Source organism: Berghia stephanieae, chromosome 4, assembly GCF_034508935.2.
Source record: "Berghia stephanieae isolate SIO BIC M18660-M18661 chromosome 4, UCSD_Bste_1.3, whole genome shotgun sequence".
Lineage (NCBI taxonomy): Eukaryota > Metazoa > Mollusca > Gastropoda > Nudibranchia > Aeolidiidae > Berghia > Berghia stephanieae.
In genome coordinates, this window is record NC_088363.1 from 62,944,495 (window position 1) to 62,972,131 (window position 27,637).

The window sequence follows — 27,637 nt, forward strand, 5'->3', positions numbered from 1 at the left end:
TTAGCCGAAAAACCGTTAGTATGTGATTTCATGGTCCAATGAACATCCCGCCAAGAATCACATCTTAAAATCGAAACAACGGAAAGGGAAAAACACTGCATGTATTATAATTAGATTGACCCAAAAAAAAAAAGTCCTGTCTGGAGGTCAAGACCGGTGGAAAAAACCGTGTATAAGCCGACATGCGGGTTTGAGTATTAGACCGAAACTTTCAATCACAAACTTTTCGATCTCGGCAAATGTTAGAATTAATGCACCTAAATAATTTTGCCACATGCAAATCAGGTGGGTTTCCGTCAGTCTTCAGGCTGTTTGGGGATCTTCAGTCTAACAAAATCTCGAACTCGAAAACGTGTGTGGAGCCTTCGGTAAAGGTTATATTTTGACTCTTGACATGACCTTATTTTTACAACCATAACACACACGAGTCTATGTAGTCACCACGTGAATGATGCATGTGTTGACGTTACTGAACTGCTAAGCCGGAGACATCCAATCAGATACAAGGTCGGCGACCCGCTTATTTCTGATTGGTTGCAGGCTTACTGTGTTGGTTCGTATGAACAACTTAGTTTTGTTATTGTCACTGAAAGATAACAATAATAATAGACTTCAAGTTTCAACTCTCTATATTTCCGATTAGGTTTTGATGGCGATCAAGCTATATTTATGGAAACCAGAACAAATGTTATCCACCTAATTGCCGGAGGGTAAGTTGATTATTATGAAGTTTGGAATTTATTTAATGAATGATGATCAATGCCATATCGTGTGATGGAAAGCTGCTCTACAACGGACAGCACAACACACCACTTGCCACTGGTACCGAATTACCATTGCCATTACTATTACCGTGAAGCAGGTTTGTCCGTTAAATTATAATTATAGATCATTATCATAGGGATGTGGCTTGGGTCATTGCTTTTAAACGATACAGTGAAACCATTTAAATATTTCCATCATCACAGGAGTAGTGATAGTAGACAGATTGCGCATCGGGGCTCTAACGGGGCCGATTAGAGATAGACGACGATTGGGATTGTTTGGGAGCTTTAACCCTTTGCCCACTAGTCATTATGACATCCGAAATGCTATCGCCTTCTACATCTACGCCAGAACAGAAATAGAGGGTGGAGCCTACCATGATATAACATTTTATGGAGCCCTAATTTCGTCATATCAGTTCTGTCCACTGACAGGTGGGTGGGTATCGCTTTCCAGAACTTGTGTCCTTATATGAAATTCTGAGTTTTTGACCAATCAACGATTGCTCTTTTGATAGCTCACTTGTCAACATGAGTCAGCTCAACCCTTGATTTATGTACAGGCATCACAGGCGGTATATGTTGTGTAACTTCAAAGACCACGGTTGACCGAAAGCGATGAATGGAAGCCCTACTGTGGCGTGGAGAACGAGGTCTTGTATGTATAGTTACGTCATATCTCAACGCTCGTGAATTCTTAGTACGGCTGGACTCACAATCAAAACACGAAATATATGTTTTAAACTCTTGAATCAATCGAGTTACATCAGTGCGTTCGTCTCATTGAGAAATGAAAAACGATATATAAATCAAGAACATCGACCGGAAAACAAGGAAATTATCATAAAATTATAAAATTTGAGAAAGCTATTTTCAAAATCAAATCTATTACAAAAAAGGTTATTTCTAGACCGATTTTTATGAGACAAAGACAATTTTTCTCCACTTTTCAAGCTGATTCCAACAATGAGGTTTTCAAATTTATCGCGATAAGATTATGTGTCATTATTTTTTTTTAATACCCAATTGACTGCTCAGGAAATGAATACGTAATCCTTGGCGGCTAGCGAGTAGGTGTTAAATTTTGCTTACCCTTTCCCACGTAGACGCACACAACACACACACACACACACAGACTTATCGTCGTCTAGCATCCTATCGTTCGGCTCGACGATTAAAAGGGGTTCGTATCGTCGCTAAAATAATTACAAAATACATATATTTAAAATATATTTATAGTAATGTGAATTAAATATTTTAATGCTCTAATATATCAAGAATGATCATTATTATGATTTATTACGGTGTGAATTGAATTAGACCTTTAAAACTGAAGTTTAATCTGACACCCTACTCGCTGTTATCATTCGAGTCTAAGTTGTAATAAGGCAACTTTGGCCAGAAGTGAAAGACATACATTGTGTGTTCAGTCTGTGTGTGTGTGTGTGTGTGTGTGCGTCTACGTGGGGAAAGGGTAAGCAAAATTTAACACCTACTCGCTAGCCGCCAAGGATTACGTATTCATTTCCTGAGCAGTCAATTGGGTATTAAAAAAAATAATGACAAATAATCTTATCGCGATAAATTTGAAAACCTCATTGTTGGAATCAGCTTGAAAAGTGGAGAAAAATTGTCTTTGTCTCATAAAAATCGGTCGAGAAATAACCTTTTTTGTAATATATTTGATTTTGAAAATAGCTTTCTCAAATTTTATAATTTTATGATAATTTCCTTATTTTCCGGTCGATGTTCTTGATTTATATATCGTTTTTCATTTCTCAATGAGACGAACGCACTGATGTAATTCGATTGATTCAAGAGTTTAAAACACAGATTTCGAGTTTTGATTGTGAGTCCAGCCGTACTAAGAATTCACGAGCGTTGAGATATGACGTAACTATACATACAAGACCTCGTTCTCCACACCACAGTAGGGCTTCCATTCATCGCTTTCGGTCAACCGTGGTCTTTGAAGTTACACAACATATACCGCATGTGATGCCTTTACATAAATCAAGGGCTGAGCTGACTCATGTTGACAAGCGAGCTATCAAAAGAGCAATCCGTTGATTGGTCAAAAACTCAGGATTTCATATAAGGACATAAGTTCTTGAAAGCGATATCCACCCACCTGTCAGTGGACAGAACTGATATGATGAAATTAGGGATCCATAAAATGTTATATCATGGTAGGCTCCACCCTCTATTTCTATTCTGGCGTAGATGTAGAAGGCGATAGCATTTCGGATGTCATAATGACTAGTGGGCAAAGGGTTAAAGCTTCCAAACAATCCCAATCGTCGTCTATCTCTAACGGGACCCGTTGGCGCAAACTCAGTAGTGATAGCCCTAGACGTCTATGCGGCCTGACAGGTGAAAGTGCAGTTAGAAGTTAGTCAAAGTCAATGACGTGTGTTGCGTCAACGGTCAACGGTAGGAACTCGGAACTGGTTATGATTGTGATGGTAATTTTGCATCAGTAATAGATACATATTGCTGTGTTCGCCACAGCCTGTATTCGATCTGAATCTGAGCATCACAATCACACTCTGATTTAGACACGTTTAATCTACAAATGAAAACTAAGGCTGTCACTGTCACAGTCTGTGAACAGTCACAGCAGTACTGAACAGGAGAGTGGCCCAACAAATGTGCTTTGTTAAAAGAATAGTTATTTAGTTCTCACCACTGCACAACAATACAACTGACAGAAATACAACACAGTCTTGGTAATCTAAGTTATATATCTACAACTACAACCACCAACACCAGATCACTACTACTAACATCACCACACCCACATCATTGTGAATAAGGCTTCTTAAGTTAGAAATATAAGACACTGGACGCAGAGTTGTCAAGCTAGCGGACTGACTTTAAGTCTAGTAGCGCGCAGGTCCAATATTGAGGACGAGCATAACTGAGTCAGTGGGGCGACGGTCCAGTATTGAGGACGAGTTGGCTTTGACGCCGAGCGCGCCAGTCCATTATTGAGGACAAGATCAACCCCGTTTATGAATGGAGTTGTTAACCTTTCTATATTTAGAAATGCAGTAAAAATTTAATTGATTCTGATTGGTCAATAATTTAGCTATGTCCTTCAACTTGTTGAAGGCAAGTTAGTGGCCTTTCAAGTCATAAACGAAGACAACAAAGAGCCCCCCCTCCCCCCCCACCCCCATGCCCCTACCACGCTGTTTTGCATGCTCTGGTCATCTGTTACATCTCAAACAAAGGACACAAAGAAATAATGTTACCCACGTGTGTGTGTTTGTAGAAAATTCATTTATTACATGTGTGCATCTGTACGTGGGCTCTTGGTGTGTATATGCGTGTGTTAGACGAAAACTAGGCTAATGTGTGTAGCAATAAGGTGTAAAGCCTTGCTCCCTCTCATTCCACCACTCAATTATTCGTAATAGAAAGATGACTGTTGCAGGTTTCATAAATTCTTACTAAGTTTGCTCTCTCAATAAATATCTTATTTCCCTTTAAGAAAATGTAAAGGTTGTACCATAAATTATTGCTATTAGCTCAAAAAAGTATATTTTCTGGGATGGGTGTAAATATTGAAAAACTGCTAGGCGAGCTGCCATTGTTTCAACTGATCAGCTGTAGCAACTAGGCACTGTCCAGTGTAACTTCCGGAATGCAAGGCCGCTTCACTTGAGTTAATATCGAAGGGTAGAACAGGAAGAGGGTGTAGTGAATCCAAACATACTGAGAGTAACAATGATAATGAAGTGATTAGATACATATGAAAGGAGTATGTTATGAGCAACATTAGTTATAGTTACATCCTTTCCCTTTTGGGTTTGAAATGAATGAAACGAAATTTAGGATATTAAAACAAATCTAATTGAGTTCAAGTTGGGGACAATGATTTAAGTGGATAGTGTAGTGAATTATCTTTAACCAACATTTAGATAGGATGGTTTACAACTTAAAATCTGTTATAAGTGGTAAAGTTGTCATTATAGGAATAGCTGAGCTTGAGACAAATTAGGATTAAAATTAAAGTAAAATGTTATTTTGAAACTTGGAAACAAATCATAGAAATGAATATCAGGATTATGACCTAATATTATAATTCTTATTTAATAAAAGAAATCAAAATAAGGTTACTGTTTTACACTTAAGAAATTGAATGTACAACAAAAGGAAATCATATATATGAGATTTAAAGTAGATACTGATTGGTTAAAGTTAAAGAAATGTTGTTAGAATGGAATATGAATCATGAAGATGAGAAAAGGATGTATCATTTACATCTAGTTGTACATATATAATATAGTATAGCATCTGAAAATTGAAATGAGAAAAAAAATTTATGGGGAATAATGCATCGGGGTTTTAATGATTCTACCACGAGAAGAGGTACGAATGGGGATTTTGGATGGTGAGATTCTCAGGTTGGTAGGTGTTCGGGTTTGAGCGGTCGAAGAAGTCAAGGCAATGGGAGGTGGGTTGTGGTTGGTGGTAGTGGTGTTTTGAGGAGTGTGTGTGGTAGAGTTTGAGCCTAAAGGGTAATCAATATCAGACATGATCTCATCGCATTGCTCACCAGATGTAGACAAATGAATATTGCCCTAAATAAAGAGAAACTTGATCTCTGCAAAAACAAAATTTCATTTCTTGGCCACATCCTTTCCACTGATGGTCTACAACCTGACCCTGAAAAAGTGAAAGCCATTCTGGAAATGTCACCCCCTGATAGTGTAAAAGGAGTACAACGACTCGTCGGTTTCATTAACTATCTGGCAAAATTTCTGCCCAATCTTTCAACAGTAATCCAACCAATTCGTCAATTACTGCAAAAGAACATTAATTTTCAGTGGGGTACTGCTCAAAAAACTGCTTTCGAAACTATCAAACGCTTGATTACGAATGCACCTGTCCTTGGTTATTTCTCCTCGCAGAAAAGCATCGTAATCCAATGTGACTCGTCTGAGCATGGTCTTGGTGCTGCACTCCTCCAAAATGACCGACCAATCGCTTATGCCTCTCGCGCTCTCACAGATACAGAAAAGCGTTACTCCCAGATCGAGAAAGAAACACTTGCCATTATTTTTTCGTTAAAGAAATTCCACCAATACATCTTTGGTAAAAAGGTACTTATACACTCTGACCACAAACCCCTTGAATCAATCATCAAAAAACCACTAAACAACTCACTCGTCAAAGAAACATATCAACTACCAGTTCTCGATGAAATATTGCCACATTTGCAACAAGCACGTCTTTACTCGAAACTTGACGTAAAAAGCGCATTCTGGCACTGTAAACTTGATAAGGATTCCAGCTCACTGACAACTATGGCTACCCCTTTTGGCCAGTATAAATGGAATCGCTTACCCTTTGGCCTATGTGTCTCCAGCGAAATTTTTCAAAAACATTTATCATGCGCTCTATCCGACTTGCCTGGTGTCTTCTATGCCATTGACGACATTATTGTCACAGGATCTGGTTCTACTGACAATGAAGCTGCTTTGGACCATAACAAAAATCCCACCGCTGCCACCATGTGAATAAGGCTTCTTAAGTTAGAAATATAAGACACTGGACACAGAGTTGTCAAGCTAGCGGACTGACTTTAATATCGAAGGGTAGAACAGGAAGAGGGTGTAGTGAATCCAAACATACTGAGAGTAACAATGATAATGAAGTGATTAGATACATATGAAAGGAGTATGTTATGAGCAACATTAGTTATAGTTACAATCATCATCACTACCACTACTACAATCACCACCACTACATCATCACTAGCACTACCAGCACTACTACAACCACCACCACCTCATCATCATCACGGCCAATACTACTACTACTACAACCACCACCACCACATCATCATTACTACCACTACTACTTCAATCACCACCACGCACCACGTCATCATCATCACTGCCACCACTACTACTACAACCACCACACCACATCATCATCACTGTCACTACTACTACTACAACCACTATCACATGATAATCATCACTACCACTACAACCACCAACAGCACATCATGCTCACTACCACTAGTTCTACATTTACTACCATTAGGTTTTGGAGCTTTACTTCATTTGAAGTAAGGAAATTTTGGGGTTGTATCTGGCATTGTGTTTATATAATAATAGCAATACCAAATGTGACCTACTGCCTAAATTCTGTTTTGTAGGGGTGAACAAAATCCCAGTAATTGAATCTAACGCAAGAATGTCTAGAATTAGAATATTTGAGACTTCGGGTTTTAATAAATTACATTCATTGTTCTCAAAGTGATGAATGAATTTGAATAAAACCTCATGATTTAGACTTGCAAAAGGATTTTACATGACTGGTTCACTCCGACATAATATTGATTTTGGCAGTATGTGTCAATGGATACATCCGTCAAAACGGCTGAATTGCGAACAAATTGAAAGATAAATTAAACAGAGTGTCTACGTACACGGTAACTTTTGAGCAGCAGCAGTGGGAGTCAAATTGTGACCCAACTCGCCCATAAGAAAGTTATGACTGGAAATTGCCGTTCGCTTTTACTAAGTTTTAGGGGGGTTCAATTAAAGATGCATAACTTCGTTATAAATAGGAATATCGCAGATATCTTGGTATCATTATTTTCGTTACCAACCGGGCACCTAGCCTCAGGATCTACGTACACGGTAACAGTAACATACATGGTAACCTTGAATCTCGCCTTTAATGAATTGTATTGTTTGATTTTTAAAAAATAACACACACACAAACATACAGAGCGAGGTGCATCCACTGCTTGTATTGTAGCGGCAAACCAATTACCGGAGTTACCGTGTACGTAGATCTTGAGGCTAGGTGCCTGGTTAACGTGTACGTAGACACTGCCTAAATTAAAAAGTGGGATCTATTTTGTCTGGGGTGGAAAAAAAATGTGGAGAATTGATGATCTCTTTTTTTTTAACCAAGCTACAAAACTGATATATTTGTATGTCTTGTGAAAAAGGATGGTTTTTTAAATTAATTTGGTCTGCAGACAGCATCCTTATCTGCCACACAGAAATGATACGAAAATCCTTGACATCCGATGCTTTATTGACATGGTATTCTTTTAGCTTGATTTATTCGTGTTTGTCTCTCAATAGTTAATTAAACTTTGTGTGGTGGATGGTGGATCGCTGTTGGATTGAGTTAGGGCATTTGAAGATTGAGACTTGTAGTTATGAAGGCTTAAACTTTGTATATATTAAATTGTTTTTAAACAATGCATCGGGACCCATTTTTATAAAAAATGTTAATACCAGGAAATAGAAATCTTTCCTCTCCTCACTCACCCGGTGGTGCAACTTTTTAAATATTTGATTTTTTTGTCTTGTCTGCTTTCAGTACGGCTGGGACAACAGGTGCGGTTCTTACTTGCCCCTTGGAAGTTGTGAAGACAAGATTACAATCTTCTGTAACTTCCTTCGTCCAAAGCAATGTTAACGCTGCTTTGAGGTTAATTCCGCAATCACATCCTGTCCTCACGATCAGTGGTACAAATGACTGCCATGTTACTGTCAACTCGCATTCATTGTTGGAGGAGAAAAGAAAATCACATGCCAACTCACAAAAACTTGTTCGTATCCTGAGGTATGTTTCTTGATGAAAAGATAGAATCGCTAAATCTAAGTTTAAAGACATGTTATTTGTTTCAGTATTGATTTAAAATAGTTTGTCCCCCGTTTATTTTCCTGTTTGATTCATTTGTCTGAAGTTAGGGCTGTTGCAATTCTGTCACTTGAGCGGATAGTGTTAGCCATTTTAAACCTAAAAAAGATTGATGATGCAAATTTACTCAACCTTTTTTTCTTTTCTTTTCAGTCACTATTTTGTAAAGGTCTTTGAGAGAAATATGTGAAAATATTTATAATTTAACAATATTTTAAATTTAATTCTTTGGATCTGTATTCAACTCTTATACTATCATTTATAGTTTTCATCTGTGATTTGCACATGATGGAAATCACTTTTCTTAAAATCAACCTGATTTTTTACCATAACCCTTTAAAGGCAGCGGTTTGTTATATTTGAAGTAACATCTTGACTTTCTACTAAGAATGTGACCGGGGTTTCAAATCCCAAATCTCATCACTGTTGCTAATATCTTCGTGAAATTTGTATGAGTTTAAGTAGATAAATGGTGGGACAAATGTGGATTTAAATTTTTATTTTTTTATTTGGTTAATGGAAAGAAAAATACAGCCTTAATTGAAATGATCAGTCTTCGGTAGTAATGGTGCAAACTGTCTGTTTTGTTTTACAGAACATCTCACTTTGATTGAATGTTGTGTAATGTGCTATAATCCATAGTGGAACTAGTTCATGGGTCTATGGTTTATTCTGGATTTCTTAGTGGATGAATGTAAAACCAGTTTTGTATGCATGATCTTTAGATAATATCACTCATTGGTTCTACATGTGTCGTCTTGCCCACAGGCATGTCATGTGAAATAGAGAAGACAAGAGTTTATACAAATAAGATCATTGTTACAACTACCAAAGTGATTATGTATGCAATCTTTTACTGTTGTTTCAATTATAAAGGCCTTCCATGGATTCTGCTAATTTTAGCGACGCCTGTTTAATTTTGCTGTTCCAGTCAAGCATAGGTCTTATGTCTCTTCCTTTAAATAAGTTTGATACAGCTGTAAATTGTAACTCTCAGTAATTTTAAAAATTGTATTATAAGAAGAGTTAATAGAGGTAAATGCTAAAATTTATCTTTTTATTAAAAGTCTTCGTGGATCATTGTAATGTTTCACTTCTTAAAGAGTTAGCATGACATGTCATTTTTTAAGAACAGCCAATGGATTTAACATTGCCTTATTTTTCAGACACATTATAAAAACCGAGGGAGTAAGAGGTTTGTTCAAAGGTCTTGGGCCCACTCTAGTCGGAGTAGCACCTTCAAGGTAAGTCTTCATTTGCACAACTCCTTGATTTTCATTTTCGTTATATCATTTGTTTTTCTCTTGCATTTGTCACTTCTCTGAAGCAACTGCTCTGTTTCCACTATGATTCGTGTTTGATTGAGTCTTTTGGGCATGTAATTCTCTAATTCAAAAGTTGAAGTATAAGGGTGGCTAGGAGTGAATAACTAGCATTTAATTGATCATTTTGTTAGTACAATTGAACCTACTGCTACTATCATTACAATCATCACTGCTACCAAAAAATGCACAGCATCGTCACATCTACCATGACCGCTCTATCTTACCTACCTCCACCATAGTGCCATAACACATTATAATTACCTTAGTAGTATCATTACTCTACAGGTGACAACTGGGTGGGGTTCCCAACCTCCCATAGTGGGCAGGGAGGTACTTGCTGTGTCTTCTATCCCCCTATATCTATTTTCCAACTTGCTTTCTTTGTCTTGGAATGAAATTACTTGGGTTTTGTCCTGGCCCTGGCCAGAGTCCTTGGAGGGAAACAGTCAAATGTATGGATATTGTGTTGGGAGATTATATTTTTTTCCTTGTAAATCATCTGTTATTCACTGTTATATTTGTTATTTTGAATAGGTAGTGTAAACATTTGAATGTATTCCTCTGATTGGAATCTTGTGCTGGTGTCTGGATGAGACTTTTAGGTAATCTCAAACTAAGTACTTTGATAATGTGCTCTTGGAATCTACATCTGTTTCCCATTTGAACCAATTCCCCTTTATCTTCCCTTTTCTTGGGTGCTTTAATTGTAACATGGGTGAAAGTTCGCCGGAAAAATCCGGCATGGCCGGATTTTTATTTTTGAAAAAGAGGTCTCGCCGTTTTTTTTTTGTCTGGCCGGAATTCGAAAATGAAAAAAACCGGCAACTGTATAATAATATAATTAACCGCACTTCTGTTTTTTCCTCTTATTGGTAGTTGCAGGATTTTTTTTTCTGAGCACCTGCCTTTGCAGGATTAATATCATTAAGTAACTTTCACCCATGAATTGTAATTCTAGAACTTTTTACTACCCCATTTTCTTCCTTTTTACTGGCGCTGATATGACCTTAATGTGTCGCAAGTGCCGTAAAACACTTAAAAACAATAAAAGCAAACTATAAGTGACAAGATAATCACTACCATCACCACCATCACTACATTTATGACACATCATCGTAGCGCCTATCAAGCACCTCTGTTATTATTACTTATTTCTTATCCGCCCACAATATCATCAGAATTACTGCTTAAACATAATTTTATTGCTGCCATCACTACTGCATCAACAGGGGCATACCACTATCATCATCATCATCTTTTCATGACATCTAAAACAACCACAACTACAACAATCATTACTTCCACTGCTATCACATCACCAACAACCTTTGCTCTACCATGGCATCATCACTATTTCTACCACGTCCAGCATCACCTTGATTTTAAATTAGTCATGGGTAACGGCAACTAAAAAGGTATCTGGATGCATGAATAACATAGAGAAGCTCTAGTCATTCATTAAAAAATATTCTACATGATAGGGAAACAATAGTGATAAGTTTTAAGTAGGTTGGAGACTGATTTCCCTAGATACCCAGCTTTCTCGGTGAAAAAGGAGTTCTTATTATTTTATCTATTTATTATTATTTTCATCGTCATCAGCAGCAGCATAATTATAATTTTTTTGAATAATTTTCTTGTCTTTAATGGAATTGACATGTTCGGCCTAATGAATTATATATTGGAAAGAGGGAGATGTGAACCATAATCCCTTTGTATGTACTGTATTATATACCAAAGAGAGATCTCCGAAATAATTTAGAGAGAGAAAGAGAGAGGATAATAATAATATAGCAATTGTATAGTGCACAACCATGACTAGGTCATGCGCTATACGCTTCATAGTTTCAAGAATGACAATCTTTCAGTTATTACTCAAAAGAAGAATTTAAAAAAAAAACATCTTTATCATATAAATGTGAAACATTGACGGAGACTTAAAAATATGTTTTTATAAAAAAGTAATGTTTAAGCTTTGATTTAAAACATCTCCACTTGATGCTTCAGGAATAGCCCTTGGAAGATCGTTCCATATTCGAGCACCTAGTGTTGAAAACGATCTCCCATCATAAAATAAATAATTTGATTTGTTGTTTACTTGAAGTTTTGTGTGGTCAGATGAAGACCGCGCCCTAGCATTCCAGATAATGGACCATTTATGATTCATTAAAATACCTAGGTGCTAAACCATTACGACTTTTAAAGATAAGAGCGATCTTTTATTCAACCCTTTCTTTCACTGGCAGCCAATGCATCTCAAATAGAATGGGCAGCGAGTGTTCATACCTTTTTTATTTCTTAATCAATTTTTTGCTGCACTATTCTGAATTGTTTGAAGTTTTAAAATTTTATCTTTAGTTATCCCAGCCAAAAGAGAATGTTGGCTGAGTTAGTTCACACACACACACACACACACACACACACTCACACACACGGGAGGAGAGCGAACTGAGAGGGATGGGGCAATCTCTGTATGAATCCTGAATTCTATAATAAAGAGAGCTCCTAGATAATTCAGTAGTTCACATAGAGAGAGCCGAGAGAGAGGATAATCTATATGGATGAATCCTGAATTCTATAATAAAGAGAGCTCCTAGATAGTTCAGTAGTTCACAGAGAGAGAGCCGAGAGAGAGGATAATCTATATGGATGAATCCTGAATTCTATAATAAAGAGAGCTCCAAGATAGTTCAGTAGTTCACACACACACACACACACACACACACACACACACACACACACAGAGAGAGAGAGAGAGAGAGAGAGAGAGAGACCCAAGGATGACCTCCTTCATGATATGCGGTTATTGTGACCCCATTTTCTTTTTCTTTTTTTTTTTTTTTTTCTTTTATCGTATATCAAACGATGTTGGTTATAGTAGTTTCGCGTAGACTAGGCCTATATTTTTAGCTACCGCATTATGCCTGTGATAGCCTTTATTTATTTATTTATTATTATTGTTATTATTATTATTATTATTAAACAAGTCTTACACTGGACTTGGCTTTATTGGGTGGGGGGGGGGGGGGGGGGGATTAATTGTTTTTCTTGTTTAATATCAAAATCCTTACATTTTACATGCTTGTCGTTGTGCACACTCTAACACCCCCCTCCCACACAAACACACCAAAAAAGGAAGAAAAAAAACATAACCAAATCACTGGAGCTTTTATATATGGCAATATCCACTCAATGTGCTCGGACTCAGAGCGTCCATTGGACACTATTTCATTTATTTTTTATCTACACACAGATTTGAGGCTGTTACATGCAAGTTACTCCTTTTACACATGAGTAGGATGGGAGAATTCGAGTTAAGAGCCATTTTCAAGGACTCGAACTTTATACTTTGGTCCGAATGCAAGTGTCATGCTATATGACCACAACGCGTGGTGGCCTCTTCATCTAACTCGTGGTCTAAATTGTACAGCAATGTGGTCTAGTGGTATGACACTCGCTTTCGGATCGGAAGGTCCTGGGTTCGAGTCTCGACCGGCGCATAGTTGCGTCCTTGGTAAAGGCTCTTCACTCACATTCTCTCACCGTACTCTGGTGTAAAATGAGTACCTTTTCATTAACAGCATTTTCTTTGTCGGAAAACATTGTAATATAACCTATCAGGCATCTTGTCCCGTTCTACATGTTACTGTTGCTGTTGGGACCCCTTGTAAAGAGATTTGATTGAGCACGTCTAGTGGATATTGCGCTATATAAAAGTTCAATTTAAGAATTTAAGATTTAAATAAAATGCAATTTGTCGGGATGTGTTGACATGCTTTGTGAATGTAAATTTCGAAAATTCCTATTTAGAACTGGAATGCTGCCTACTCTGAGAAAAAGAGAAAAAAAGCACATTTTAAAATCTTTGTCCAGAAAACATCATGCTTGAAATCCCAAAGTTTGAGAGTTTTTGACAAGATGAGGGTCATTGTAGTCGAACAATATTTGAAAGACGAGTAGCTCTCTGGCCAAATTAATAAGAATTATGTTGTTTTTGGTTTTTAATTTGTTTGTTTTTTTGTTTGGGTTTTTAGGGGAGGGGGGGGGGGAGGATATTAGAGTACGATAGAATGAACCGCACAGCTACTACGTTTCGTCGCTATTCGTGGTGCATATTGTTCACGGCTCGTTGAACCTTATGGGGTTCATAAGCAGAGTGCATGTTACATGTTGTACTTTTCCTGAAGGTCTGTTCTAGTGGTGTGAGGCGTGGTTCATTCACGTTCTTGGTTAGTTTCCGACGACCCTTTTTTTTTTTATTTATGGTATTATTATTATGTATTTTTCTCTTCATTCTGTTCTGTTCAACACCCAGAACACCGCTTTCAGATTGTAGAAACGCTGTAAGTCTTGCTAAGCGCCTCGCACGCACACCACCACAAAAAGCGGGGCACAGCTTTTGTGACCCGTTCTGGTGTTGCGGCGCGACGAAATGGTCATCTACCTTGGTGTTTAGGAATCAGACCCAGGCGTAAGAGTTTGCGGTCAGGGTCGAGCAATTGTACGTGTGTATGTTGTTGCGGGATGTGCTATAAATAGACTGGACTGTTTACAAACGTTAGTGGAAAAAAAAAAAAAAGCAGTCCAACCCACTATTTTCTCAAGAGTGGGAGTTGCTGTTTACAACTGACCATGGAGGTGTTTACCCATTTACCCGTTTTATTTTACACGGCGCACTTTATACGTCTGATCAGACTCACTGTTTATATTAATAGTAAAAAAAAAAACAAAAAAAAAACAACTATATTATATACACGGAAATTCCAACTAGCCATTTGAAACGGAACAACACAACAAGAAACTCAGCATTTAATTTTGAAATCCCCCAATCGAGAACGAACCATCATCTTTACTCTGTCTTTCCCTCTACCGTCCGACTGTGGAACTCCCTACCAACCACTCGTAAACAGGCCCTTTCGCTAAAGACCACACACGCACACACAACTCGCATGATAATTAATTAAATGTTATTTTTATTTTGTTTTTTATTTTAAACTTTTTTTTCTTCTTTTTTTTTTCTTTTTTAATTCTTGAAAACTGTCCCATAAGGTGTTGCGTTACTGCGTTGATAATGGTTGTTGCATTTATTTATTTATTTTTTTAAAAATGATCCTTCTTTAATATATAAAACTTTCACCGCTGCAACTGATTTTAATGGTTAATCCTGGGTGGAGGGAAGGGGGAACTTTTGACCTCTCATGGTGGGCAAGGGTCACTTGTTATTTCTTCTATATCTGTTTTCTGGGTTGCTTTCTGTCTTTGTCTTGGTTTGGGATTACTTGGTTTTGTCCTGACTTTCTGGAATCCTTGGCTTAGAGGGAAGCAGTCAAATGCAGTGTTCTGGGAGATGTATTTTCCTTGTAAATCATCTCTCTGTTCTGTACTGTTACATTTTTTTTGTTATGAATCTACAATGGTTTGTAAATCGGTGTGTATTCCACTTGATGGGACCCTGCGCTGTTATCTGGATGAGACTTTTGGGTGATCTCAAACTACGTACATTGATGGTATGCTCTTAAAATCTACATATGTTTCCTCTTGTGCTTTCAATTGTAAATGCATACATTTTAAAACTATCCCATTTTCTTCCTTTTTACTGGCGCTGAAATGATCTAAATAATGTGTCGCAAGCGCCGTAAAACTCTTAAAAACAAAACAAACAAAAAAGCCAAACATAAATGATAAATCGTTTGTCAGGTCTATATGATTCAATATGATGGTGATAGCGATTTTCTATATATGATCTAAAAACATCTCATCTGTCCTGTCGAGCTGATAAGGGTCACGACCTTCCATCGGTATGTTTGTATTTGGTTAAGTGCCCGTTTCTGTCGTCAATGGACGGAGAGCTGTGTTGCTAAATCGGTATGTGGAGCAGATAACGGTGTGGACAATTATGGTCAACAAGTGTGTAGTTCGAAAGTTTGGTGAATGTGATGATATACTATGCATAACAAATGAATTTTTTATTTAAGAAAAGTAAGGGGGTCGGGTGGAGAGACAAAACATTGCAGTTGAGAGAGTGGAGTTATAATGTGTAGGTAGATGCATTGTCTTGGCGCTCAGAAATGGAAAGATGGCATGGTTCGAATCCAGGCCGTTTTATCGGTGCCTAATTCTTAATCTTAGAGAAATGCATTTTTTCCCATTCTTTTAAAAATTTTAAATAATTTTTTCCTTTTGTGTCTAGTTTTGTTGTTGTTTTTCTAAAGGCATTTTTCGTCTTCGTCTTCTTGCTGTTATCTAAGTACACCGTCAAACCATTTGAAAGATAGTACTTCCCTTCCAGTCCAACGAGAAAAAAAGACAAATAAACAACAAAAATAACCAAGCTTAGAGAGAGAGAGAGAGAGAGAGAGAGAGAGAGAGAGAGAGAGAGAGAGAGAGAGAGAGAGAGAGAGAGAGAGAGAGAGAAAAGCTACAACAATAAAACAATAGACGTTGTGGAGCAAAGGCACAAAAAAAAAGTAAATGTTTTCGTGGTTCATTGCTGGGCCCTCTTCTGAACGACCGGTGAGTTAGGTCAAACGATTTTTTTTGTGACTAGATAAAAAGTAAAATGAGATAAAAAAAAAAAAAGAAAGAAAGATAATTATAGGAACTTCCAGTTTAAACTGGTTTTGTTTTTTAAAATCAGGATTTCAGGGGTAATGATACATTTTAACATTGAATGGTTGATGTTACATATAACATCGAGCATTGAGAACATAACCACTGCCATTGCCTTCATTTTTACGTGCCACTTCTAGCAGTTTTACAACATTTGTCACTGAGATGCATTAGTTAACCAATTCGTTGCTTAAACGCTATTCACGTTTTAATCAAACGTGAAATTAAATTAGTGAACTTAGTAAATGCGGGCAGCTCTTTCTGAAGTGCGGCGTTTCATTAACAGCAGACTGACATTTTTTTTTTTTTTTTTTGCAACAAGGATAAATACGCCTGAAATTGCTACAGCTGCAAATCGGAGAAATGAAAAAGGTCGTTGTGTTACGTTGATGAGATTTTTTAAATTGTTTAACATGGTTAATACGTAGTAAAGGTTGATATTGTTTCTTGTATATTATTTTATACAGATAATGTCACTGCAGCCGGTTATACAGATAACACTTTGTGTTGTTGTCTAATCGATTAAATGTCAAGGTCAACGCTTACCGTAGGTCTTGTGTTGCTACAGTGGCTCATAACAGCGAATTACTAATCTCTTTATTAAAACGTTATACTCTGCGAAACACAATTAAATACTTAGTTTTGTGTTCTATTTGTTTAATAACACCCGTAAACTATTCGTTATAAAAATTTGGACTACTTTTTTTTTATTCCTGTTTTTGGTTCGTTTGTTTAGTAGTATGTTTGTTTCGTCTTCTTTCTTTTCTTTCTTTTTTTTTTTTTTTGTTTTGTTTCGCCTTTGTTGTTGTTCTTGTTGCTGTTGTGATGTCAGATCGCAACGTATGTTGTGTCGTGAGATTCATAACATGACACAGTCTAGTTGCCAACGTTAAGAGCAACATTTAAAAGGTCGTAGACTTTCATGAAATATCATCCATAACTTCATAACTCGGAACCTTTAATACCAGATGCTCTGTGTTCGCCACCGCCTCCTTGCAATTCTCTTGTGTAGTCTGATCGGACCTAGCCGAGACGCACGTTTAGATTATGTCCGACTAGGTTCGAGTCCTTAGACTGTTGGCTAATTAATTTCATTTATTTATGGGTTTCGACGATAAGCGCTATATTAGAAATAGTTAATATAGTTATTTATTTATTTATTTATTTATTTACTTATTTATACTGTCTCTCTCGACTTCCATCGCCACCACAAATTCTCCCAATGCATCTTAAAGGAGAAACGTTTGAATGCTCATCTTAGCTTCATTTTGAATAGTAAGTAAGCGCCGTTTCGTTGTGCTTGAGAGGTGTTTACCCTGACCTATCTATGTTTTAAAACCATTACTTTTTTTTGTAGCCTCTCGTCTAAAGGGAGTAAGCTGGATTGTGGCTCGGCCTGATGGCAGTCCTAGAGTTTGTAGACCATCCTGCCGTTTACTGAGTACTTGATCTCTGTTCGTTCACATCAGATGGCTTTGAAAACTTGTTATTCATTTCTAAAATTTGATTTTATTACACCAAGCTATTGTCCACCCAGAGTGGCTTCCAAGTACATGGGTAGGGATCCTTGAGGAGACAATCTTATTTAGACGAACAATTTACGAATATGATGGTGCTGTGACTGGAAACAAATTCAAGATCTTTGATGTGTTCGTGTTTGAGTATACTCCTTTTCAAATTAGAATTGCAGCTTCATGGCGCTCCTACTGGGGATGTCTTCGCTTTTGACTCATCAGATGGCTTTGGTGTTCCGCGTATCCCAATTTAAAGTGTCTTGCCGAATTTCAGTCTATTTACGGAATTTAGTATTGATAGAAACCTCAATATATTTCCAATCACCTGGTGAATGGGAAAAAAGTAAGCACGGATTGTCTTCTCACGGAATTTCAGTGTTCAGATAGGGATCGGCAGATGTGTTTGAGTAAAGAGTTTTGTAAATGTTTTCGTCCTGAATCGGGAACCCTGGTTGGTTTTGTGTGTCATGGATGTTTTCAGTAAATAACTTAGTTGCTAGGCCGAACCCTTTGGTTGCTGTTTTCATGATTTTCGTACTTTCCGTTTGGAGTCTCAAAGAATGAGGTAGAATAGCATGCCCTTTGTATTGAAGAGAACAATCACAATTTGAACGATCTTCTGCACCATACTCTTTGCTAGTTCCAGCGTTAATTCTTCTCACGAAATCCTGAAATCCTGTCGTAGGTGGTTAATAATTGCTTTATCAGGTCTGTCCCAGTCTTCTCTCTTCTCTGGCCCGAAATAATCTAAGGAACCGGGTGTTTTCCATCCTTAACGCGTTTTATGGTGACGTTTAATTCCTTATGACTCATAGGCCCGATTCAATTTGCCCGTGTTATTGTCCATTTTTGATACATAAATGATAAATCGTTTGTCAGGTCTATATGATTCAATATGATGGTGATAGCGATTTTCTATATATGATCTAAAAACATCTCATCTGTCCTGTCGAGCTGATAAGGGTCACGACCTTCCATCGGTATGTTTGTATTTGGTTAAGTGCCCGTTTCTGTCGTCAATGGACGGAGAGCTGTGTTGCTAAATCGGTATGTGGAGCAGATAACGGTGTGGACAATTATGGTCAACAAGTACCTATTTCTTTGCTGCTGTTTTGTGTGTGTGTGTGTGTGTGTGTGTGTGTGTGTGTGTGTGTGTGTGTGTGTGTGTGGTTTTTAAAAAATTCTGTGTGTGTGTGGGGGGGGGGGGGGGGCGTTTTGTATTTTATTTTTATTTATGTTATTTTTTCTTCACGCGAAAGAGTAAAACTTGTTTTAAAACAGTTTTGAATTTTTATATTTATTTCTATGTGCTTGTAGGGAAATTATTATTCAGGTTGATTTCCCTGATGAAAAGGTCAATGTAATGATGACCTCCAAGTTATGTCGGTGACAAGGACTGCTTGGCAAAATTTTCGTCAGGTGTATATTTACCCCCTCTCCCCCCCCTCTCTCTCTCTCTCTCTCTCTCTCTCTCTCTCTCTCTCTCTCTCTCTCTCTCTCTCTATCTATCTATCTATCTATCTATCTATCTATCTATCTATGTTGGGAGTGTATGTTTGTCCTCGTAAGGCGGTTGCATGGATCAGTTCATAATTTTTATAACCACTATTCGTCTGCATTGGGACATTGAGGTCGCAGCTTGTTGTTCCCACAGCAAAGGTTATGTTTTCAGGTGATTTAAGGTCACCATCGGTCCAGGCACTATATGTAAACAAAATAGCATGGCGGTCTACAACAATTAAATAACGTAACTTAATAAAAACGATAATAATAATAATAACAATAATAACAACAATAATAATAATAATGATGATGATAATATAATAATAATAATAATAATAATAATAATAATAATAATAATAATAATAATAATAATAGTAATAATAATAATAATATTAATATTATTATTATTATTATTATTATTATTATTATTATTATTATTATTATTATTATTATTATTATTATTATTATTATTATTATTATTATTATTATCATCATCATCATTATTATTATCATCATTATAATTATTATTGTTGTTATTATTGTTATTATTATTATTATCGTTTTTATTAAGTTACGTTATTTAATTGTTGTAGAGAGAGAGAGAGGGGAGGGGGAGCGAGAGAGATTAGGTTAGTTTAAGTCAGTTAAATATTTGATGATACAAACAAACATACAGCAGTGCATGAGTACCTTGGTCTAATATTAGGTTTCGCGGTGTATAGCGCGCGATCGATGGGTTGCAACATTTTGAAAATAACTTCCATCAGATAGAAACTCAGATTATTTAATATTTATTCCTCACATCCAGGTTCCCATTTTTCAGCTAGTCTGTGGTGTGCTGATGTCAATAACCGAGAGAGTAATTTGACACAGAAAAGTGACCTTCGTTCGTGTACCCTTATGTCTGGTTAAACAAATTGTAATTGCTGTGGCAAGATGATCGGGTAGGGAAGGAAAGTCAAGCAGAAAGTCTTTAAAGATGAGATCAGTTTTTCCTTATGTTATTCGGGGAGTTCGTTTACATTCCTTCTCTATCCATATCCAATGAAAGCTTTTATCTGCGATATCACGAAGGTTTTGAATTGCTTTTGTTCTTCATCAGCCAGTGATGTCGAGTTGGCGTAAGAGTTCATATTATATTGATGTTCCCACGAACCCTCCGTATAGACTTTTGACTTTATAGCCCATAAGAGTCAAAATGTGAACATTGGATCTATTCTATAGTGAGTGTAGATTCATAAACGAAAAGTAATACCAGATGAATTATATTTGTTTTTTGTTTTTGTTCTCTCCCTCCCCTCTCTCCACACACACACACACACACACACACACTCACACACACGCACGCACGCACGCAAAGGAATTAATTTACAGAAATGGTGTGACGTGTACTTATTTTCAAATATTATGCACGTAGTAACGGTGTATGTATCTGCAGTTCCCGATTAGAGTATCAAATTCACTATAATTTAAGTTCGATACTGCCGTCTCAAGGCTTGACAAAAATGTGAAGCTTAGTGTTTTGTTTAAAGCACTTTGTTCTGACCCATATCTATCTAGGGTTTATATATATATATATATATATATATATATATATATATATATATATATATATATATATATATATATATATATATATATATAGAGAGAGAGAGAGAGAGAGAGAGAGAGAGAGAGGGGGGGGGGGGTACTTATGGTGATTTCCACTTTTGAACCCCACATAGCTGCAAATGATCCCATATGTGTTGGGGGGGGGGGGGGGGGGGGGGGGGGGGTTAAGCCCATTATTCTAAATTAATTTCATAGTCCCATAAAAAGTGTAGATAATATCACAGAGTAGGTAGGTAACCTATCTACTCTGTGATAATATGTTGCTTTATATAGATAATAGCGACAGGGGCGGGCGTACAGGTATGTTACTAGACACACGTAATAAATATATATATAAGTAGGTCAACATGACAATGTCTTGCTGGGGAGCCATAGTACATCACGTGTCTAGGGTTAACATTGACCTTGCCAAGTCTTTAAACATGTTTTTTTTTATCTCTCACACTAAAGAAGGCGTAGGAGGGAGAGAGAGAGAGAGAGAGAGAGAGAGAGAGAGAGAGAGAGAGAGAGAGAGAGAGAGAGAGAGAGAGAGAGAGAGAGAGAGAGAGGGGGGGGGTGGGGTCTATTTAAACATCTTTAAAAGCGTCATGCTACTGTTTTCTTTTTGTTACACAGTTATATCGATTTTGCCTCATTCGGGTACAGCTAACCACGTATTTATTTTGGGTAATTCATTGCGATGGCTCTCTCATCACGTATTACTTTTTGTCGTTGTGTGGGAATATGTGTGTGTGTGTGTGTGTGTGTGTGCATGCGCGCGAGCATGCTGGTGTATGTTTCCCACCTCTGTCTTTAAAATAATTTTAAAAATCACCTACAGAACAAGATCTTATAACATATGTATTCAATACCTTAGACTTTTATCATCATTGTCATCATCACCACCATGATGATGATAATAATACGGATAGCTACCTACAGTTATGAATGATCTGAAATTGATTCTGGATTTTTATAAGTGTCGGGGTGTACTGCGTACTTCATAAACAGTTTATATGAATTCTTTATTTAGGGTTTAATTAACACGATTTTGAGAAAAAAAAATATTATATTGAAATTCCGCAAATGCTCCTACATATATTATTATTCTCATCTTGACCGAATCGCGCCGTCATTAGTCACCAACTCAGGTGCTATAAATGGCAACTTATTCTTGGACATGGATCTGGTAATATGAGCTCTAATTATTGGACTGTCACTGAATAAATTAACTGTGTCATCATGAGAAATGGTCACAGATTGAAGAAGACCGATATTTGAAAGACCACAATCAGAATAAATCATAATGTACACGTGACGTACGTCACGCCTAAAATGGGAGGTAATCGGACTGTGCCCCCCCCCCCCCCCCCCCCCGCCATCCCCCGTTCGAGAGAACATCGACATACCTGCCGAATATTTCGTAATGTTACGAATTTTAGGCAAATTTAATGGCCAATTACGAATTTTACATTCTCAGGAATACTTAAATAATGATGATGATAAGCATAATAATAATAATAATGATAAGTAGAACTACTACTACTACTACTACTACTACTACTACTACTACTACTACTACTACTACTACTACTACTACTACTACTACTACTACTACTACTACTACTACCACTACTACTACTACTACTACTACTAGTAGTAGTAGTAGTAGTAGTAGTAGTACTATAATAATAATAATAATAATAATAATAATAATAATAATAATAATAATAATAATAATAATAATAATAAAGCATTTCTACAGCGCATAAGCAAAACGACGGAATGCTCAAGTGATCATCAATGTCAATTGGTGGTTGTTCGTATCAGATTTCAGAAATTACTAATTTCCTTGTCAAATTACTAAAAATTGACATAAAATTTACTCAGTTTGAAGTTTTCAATTTGACAGGTCTGCATCGACCGGATCTGTTGCTTTCTCGTAACATCTAGTCCCTTTCTAGAATCTGCTTGTCCTAGTCCAGGACCAAGATTTGTAGTGCTGCTCTTTCAGACAGAAACAATGTTGCTTGCTATTTGTTGGATGTGTCTTTTGTCTGTTGCAAAAGTACCCAGCTACTCAATCACTGCAAGGGGGAGATCGTTCATAAAAAAAAAGGAAAAGTAAAAAGAAAATAAAAAGGAAAGAAATAAAAAGAGAAAGTAGCCTTAGAAACTCACAGCAGTCACAAAATGATCAACTCACCTCGAGATTGCAGGGACAAGTAGCAAATTTCTCGATGGTTTTTTAATTCCCGATGCAAACACTAATACAATCTTCTTTTCTTTTTTTTTTTCTGTTGCCTTTGTAAGTGTTGGTTCGTTTATCTTGACCTGAATCGATGTACAGGTAGCCCTGAACTGATGTGATCCAAAAGTGTTCCTAGTACCTAGGAGTTCCTTATACGAGAAAGAATAGGCCATGTTTATTTTGATTGGTTAAAATTAAAATCAAAGCTTTTCAATCAAAAAGAAAGAAAAAAATGAAGGGGGCGGGAGAGAAAATCTATTATGATATTTAAGTTACTATCAAGTTTGATTTATTCCTTTTGTTTTTTTACAGGGCTATTTATTTTGCTGCCTATGCTAAGAGTAAAGAATTGTTGAATAATGTCATCACACCCAACACTCATTTCGTCCATCTGTGTTCTGCTGCAGCTGCTGGTAAGTGGTGCAAAACCTATCTATCTATCTATCTATCTATCTATCTATCTATCTATCTATCTATCTATCTATCTATATATCTATCTATCTATCTATCTATCTATCTATCTATCTATCTATCTATCTATCTATCTATCTATCTATCTATCTAGTTATCTATCTATCTATGTCTGTCTAATATGCCTGTTTGTATTTTTTTCACTATAAAGAGAGGTCCTTATAAGTTTAACTTCGTTAACAAACAGTGCAAAGATTGATTCACTGTTCGTTTTGATGGACACATCACTTAAAAATAAAAAAATCATGCAAACTAATAAACGTGCTATTTTGTCGTTTGTTTGTTTTGTGTTGTTATTATGCTTTCTTTGTTTTTTTTTTCTTTTTGTTTTTTTGTTTTGTTGGAAGAGAGGGGGGGGGGGGGGGGGGCTTGGGTTTGTTTTTCTTTTTTGGAGGGGGGTGTTTTTTTTTTTTTGGGGGGGGGGGCTTTTTTGTTTTGTTTTTTAAATTCAATTTTATTTATGTTTCCTTTTTCTCAACCGCGCTTTCACTCTTTCAATCTCCTTTTGCATTGGAGGATCAGTCGATTCGTGATTAATAATAATTTTAATTGATGGAAAAAAGACATGGATAATGTGGCTGTGGTCAGGGTGTCCAATATCCGATATTCTCAGATGCACTTGGATATTGGATATCGGGTCTCTCCCATAGCCTGCAGCTGCCTCAGGGACTCGGATTTCAAAGAATCCAATATAAATATTCTTTCGTCATCAAGTAAACTGCAGAAGGGGGGGGGGGGGGGGGGGGGGGGTGGATTTTTAAAAATTTTGGGGGGTTTTTTTTGTTTGTTTTTTTTTTTTTCATTTAATGCACGGGTTTGACTATTTTAACTGTGTCGCTCGCCATGTATAAGATAAGTCTTGCTTGTGGTATTAAAGGCTAATCCTTCGACGACCTGGAATAAGCAAATCAAATGCATATGTACTATAACTAGTCGGTAGGCCACTTGACGATATGGGTGATATACAGTATGGGACATGCTATGTAATATGTACTATGGTGGTGTGTTGTAGTATACTCTCTCTCTCTCTCTCTCTCTCTCTCTCTCTCTCTCTCTCTCTCTCTCTCTCTCTGTGTGTGTGTGTGTGTGTGTGTGTGGGTTTGTGTGTATGTGTGTGTACATATACCTGATTACATATTATGTTTGAATCGAGTGAGTGTTTTATTTAACTAGGTAGATCTTTCATCAAGATCACGTTACAGCACATCGATTATTTATACTTACTTTCATAATTTATTGGTGTTGTGAAAGGCAGCATTAATTTCAAATTATATCAGGGCATGTCAGCCCGCGTGACCCGATCGTCAAATTTGACTTTTATTTGAAGCATGAGTTAATTCATGCTCGGACTGATTAAATCACCATCATCATACGGAAAGGGGAGCATACCGTGCATCTTACGAAGGATGATAAAGATCTCTTGCTTCATAATTCAATTGTCTCAGTTATCTTCTAAACAAGTTCGTCAGACAGTCAACACAACTTCGCCTTGCTATATTTTTTTTTCTTCTCCTATTATCCGTACCAAATAACATGTTTGAACATAACTTTGCCTTGCTATATTTTTTCCCCTTCTTTTCTTATGCGTACCAAATAACATATTTGATTTAAAAAAAAAAAAACCAAACTAAAATGAAATCGGAAATATTATATTTTATTATATTCCTATTACAGGGATATTAGTCTTAAAGGCCATTTATTATACAGGATTAGGGCTATTCAAAGCAATAGTTAATAATAAAAAAAAAACAACTTTAGATTAAATGTTGTTTATAGTAGGGAGTGAATAACTTTTTTCTTTCGGACGCACATTCCAATAAACTACAACAAGAATAACAAGTATTGTAAACGTGTCAATCTGTTACATATTTTACACAGCGATCCATCCACTAAGATCAACTAAGAAGTAGTAAAACGTTAAGTCGCCGCAAAGTTTTTATACTCCGTTGACACTTTCCTACTCACTTCATTTCTTGTTGTTAACCCTCTCCTTACCAAATGTCGGAAAATCATCGCGGTCGTCATTTTTCAACGAACATTTTTTTTTCTTTTTCAAATTTGTTTTGAACATCACAAAATTTTAAGAAGCACCTTTTTTGTTATATTTATATGAACTCAATGTTGTTTTGTAAAGCTTGTTTTGCTGTACAGAATACTATAATATATTTATTTCTCTTGAGTTCAAGTGTAAAATGTCAATTTTTGTATTAGGTAGGAGGTATGACATTTCAGGAAACATCGTGAAAATGGCCGGTAGGGAGAGAGTTAATCTCAGACTTAAAGAAAATATAGATGATTGACTATTTTTTTGGGTTGAGAGTATGCAACGAGTTGTTTACCACTCAACTGTAGCTGTTCCATTGACGTCATAATATGCTGATAGTAATAGTAATCGGCTTAATGATAAGGCAGAGATAGCTGCTTAGAAATGAAGATTTCATTAGGATCAACTGTTAGGGTTTATTTCACCTGCTATTTTTTCTATCTTTATCTTGATGGTCTTCGTGTCTTTGTTGTCTTTCATTTTATGTGACTTTCTGTCCTTAATTATTGTGAGTGCAACAACTGTCTGTTTTACCCATACCTTGCTGGGATCATTCCCTGGAATCTCTTAAATGCTTTAGTGGTAACAATAAGTATGGAATAAAAATCAAATTTAACACCCCCCCCCCCCCTCTCTCTCTCTCTCTCTCTCTCTCTCTCCCACCCTCTCTCTCCCTCCCACCCTCTCTCTCTCCTTCTCTCTCTCTCTCTCTCTCTCTCTCTCTCTCTCTCTCTCTCTCTCTCTCTCTTCTCTCTATATATATATATATATATATATATATATATTATATATATATATATATATATATTATATATATATATATTTCTTTTTTTTTTTTTTAATTATTATTATTATTATTATTTTTTTTTTTTTTTATTTATTTATTTATTTTTTTTTAAACCCTCTTTCTTTCCTTTTTTTTTACACTGTGGGCGTTGAACATAGACATGGGAGAATATAGTAGCTCTGTCTGTGATCTTCACCACAAATCAGAAAAAAAGAGATTAAACGAATACAAAACAGAGCAGTGAAATTTATAAAATCAAAACACAGATAAAAAACATGAAACTAATTTAGGTCTTGAGCAGTGAAGAAACCGTGACATAACAATATTTGCAAATGCCTAAAGGACCAAGTTAAATTATCCCTCGGTGATATTCAACAAAATAATGAGGAAGTCATCCAAGTTTATGATTCCCCTCTCAAGAGTGAATGCCCACTTGTACTCGTTCACACCATCGACATTGAGACAGTGGAATAGTCACACATCCCCAATGAAATAAAAGTACTGTGGTCTGTGGAATCGTCAAAATTGAAGTTAGAGTCTTAAAAGGAAAAAGAAGAGTGATGAGTCAATATGCATTATATTTCGTTTTATCTCAGTCTTACTCTTTGGCTTTACATTTTCAGGTGCATCTGCTGTGACATTGACAAATCCCGTTTGGTTTGTCAAAACCAGGTTACAGTTAGATTCAAAGTAAGTACTTTTTGCTGTGCTCAATTATCATTATTATTATCTACTCTTAGTATCAATAGGACCTCTCAAATATAGATTATGGGTTGTCCTTGGAATTTATTAAGGTTCCTTATTTTGGGCCAGTAATTTTTCGTCCTCCTTTTTATTGTTTTTTTTTCTTTCAGGTTTACACATTATTTTGATGATACTGATGCTAAAAAAGCTATAAATGCACTATGAATAGCCTCAAAGCAGATACTGTAAAATATCAAATTTATAATGTTTAATATTCCAGGGGTGAAATTGAAGTGACATTGTTTTAACACATGAAAAAACCCCCCCAAAAAAAACACAATTTAAGGCTCAGAAAGTTATGTGGAGATGGAATTAGATGAAGCATACATACTGTCATAAAAGAAAATGTTAG

General features: G+C 36.5%; 1 protein-coding gene across 1 annotated transcript in view; it reads left to right on the forward strand.

Moving 5' to 3' along the window:
* The first annotated feature begins 544 nt into the window (after positions 1-544).
* The window catches only part of LOC144970989 (solute carrier family 25 member 36-A-like), a 30,537-nt gene continuing 3,444 nt past the window's right edge, over positions 545-27,637 (forward strand). The window contains exons 1-5 of the mRNA XM_078911242.1: positions 545-710; positions 8,124-8,369; positions 9,614-9,691; positions 23,552-23,652; positions 27,165-27,231. Of these exons, the coding sequence (XP_078767368.1) occupies positions 670-710; positions 8,124-8,369; positions 9,614-9,691; positions 23,552-23,652; positions 27,165-27,231 (533 nt within the window). The 5' untranslated portion in view covers positions 545-669. The remainder of the gene's footprint in view (positions 711-8,123; positions 8,370-9,613; positions 9,692-23,551; positions 23,653-27,164; positions 27,232-27,637) is intronic.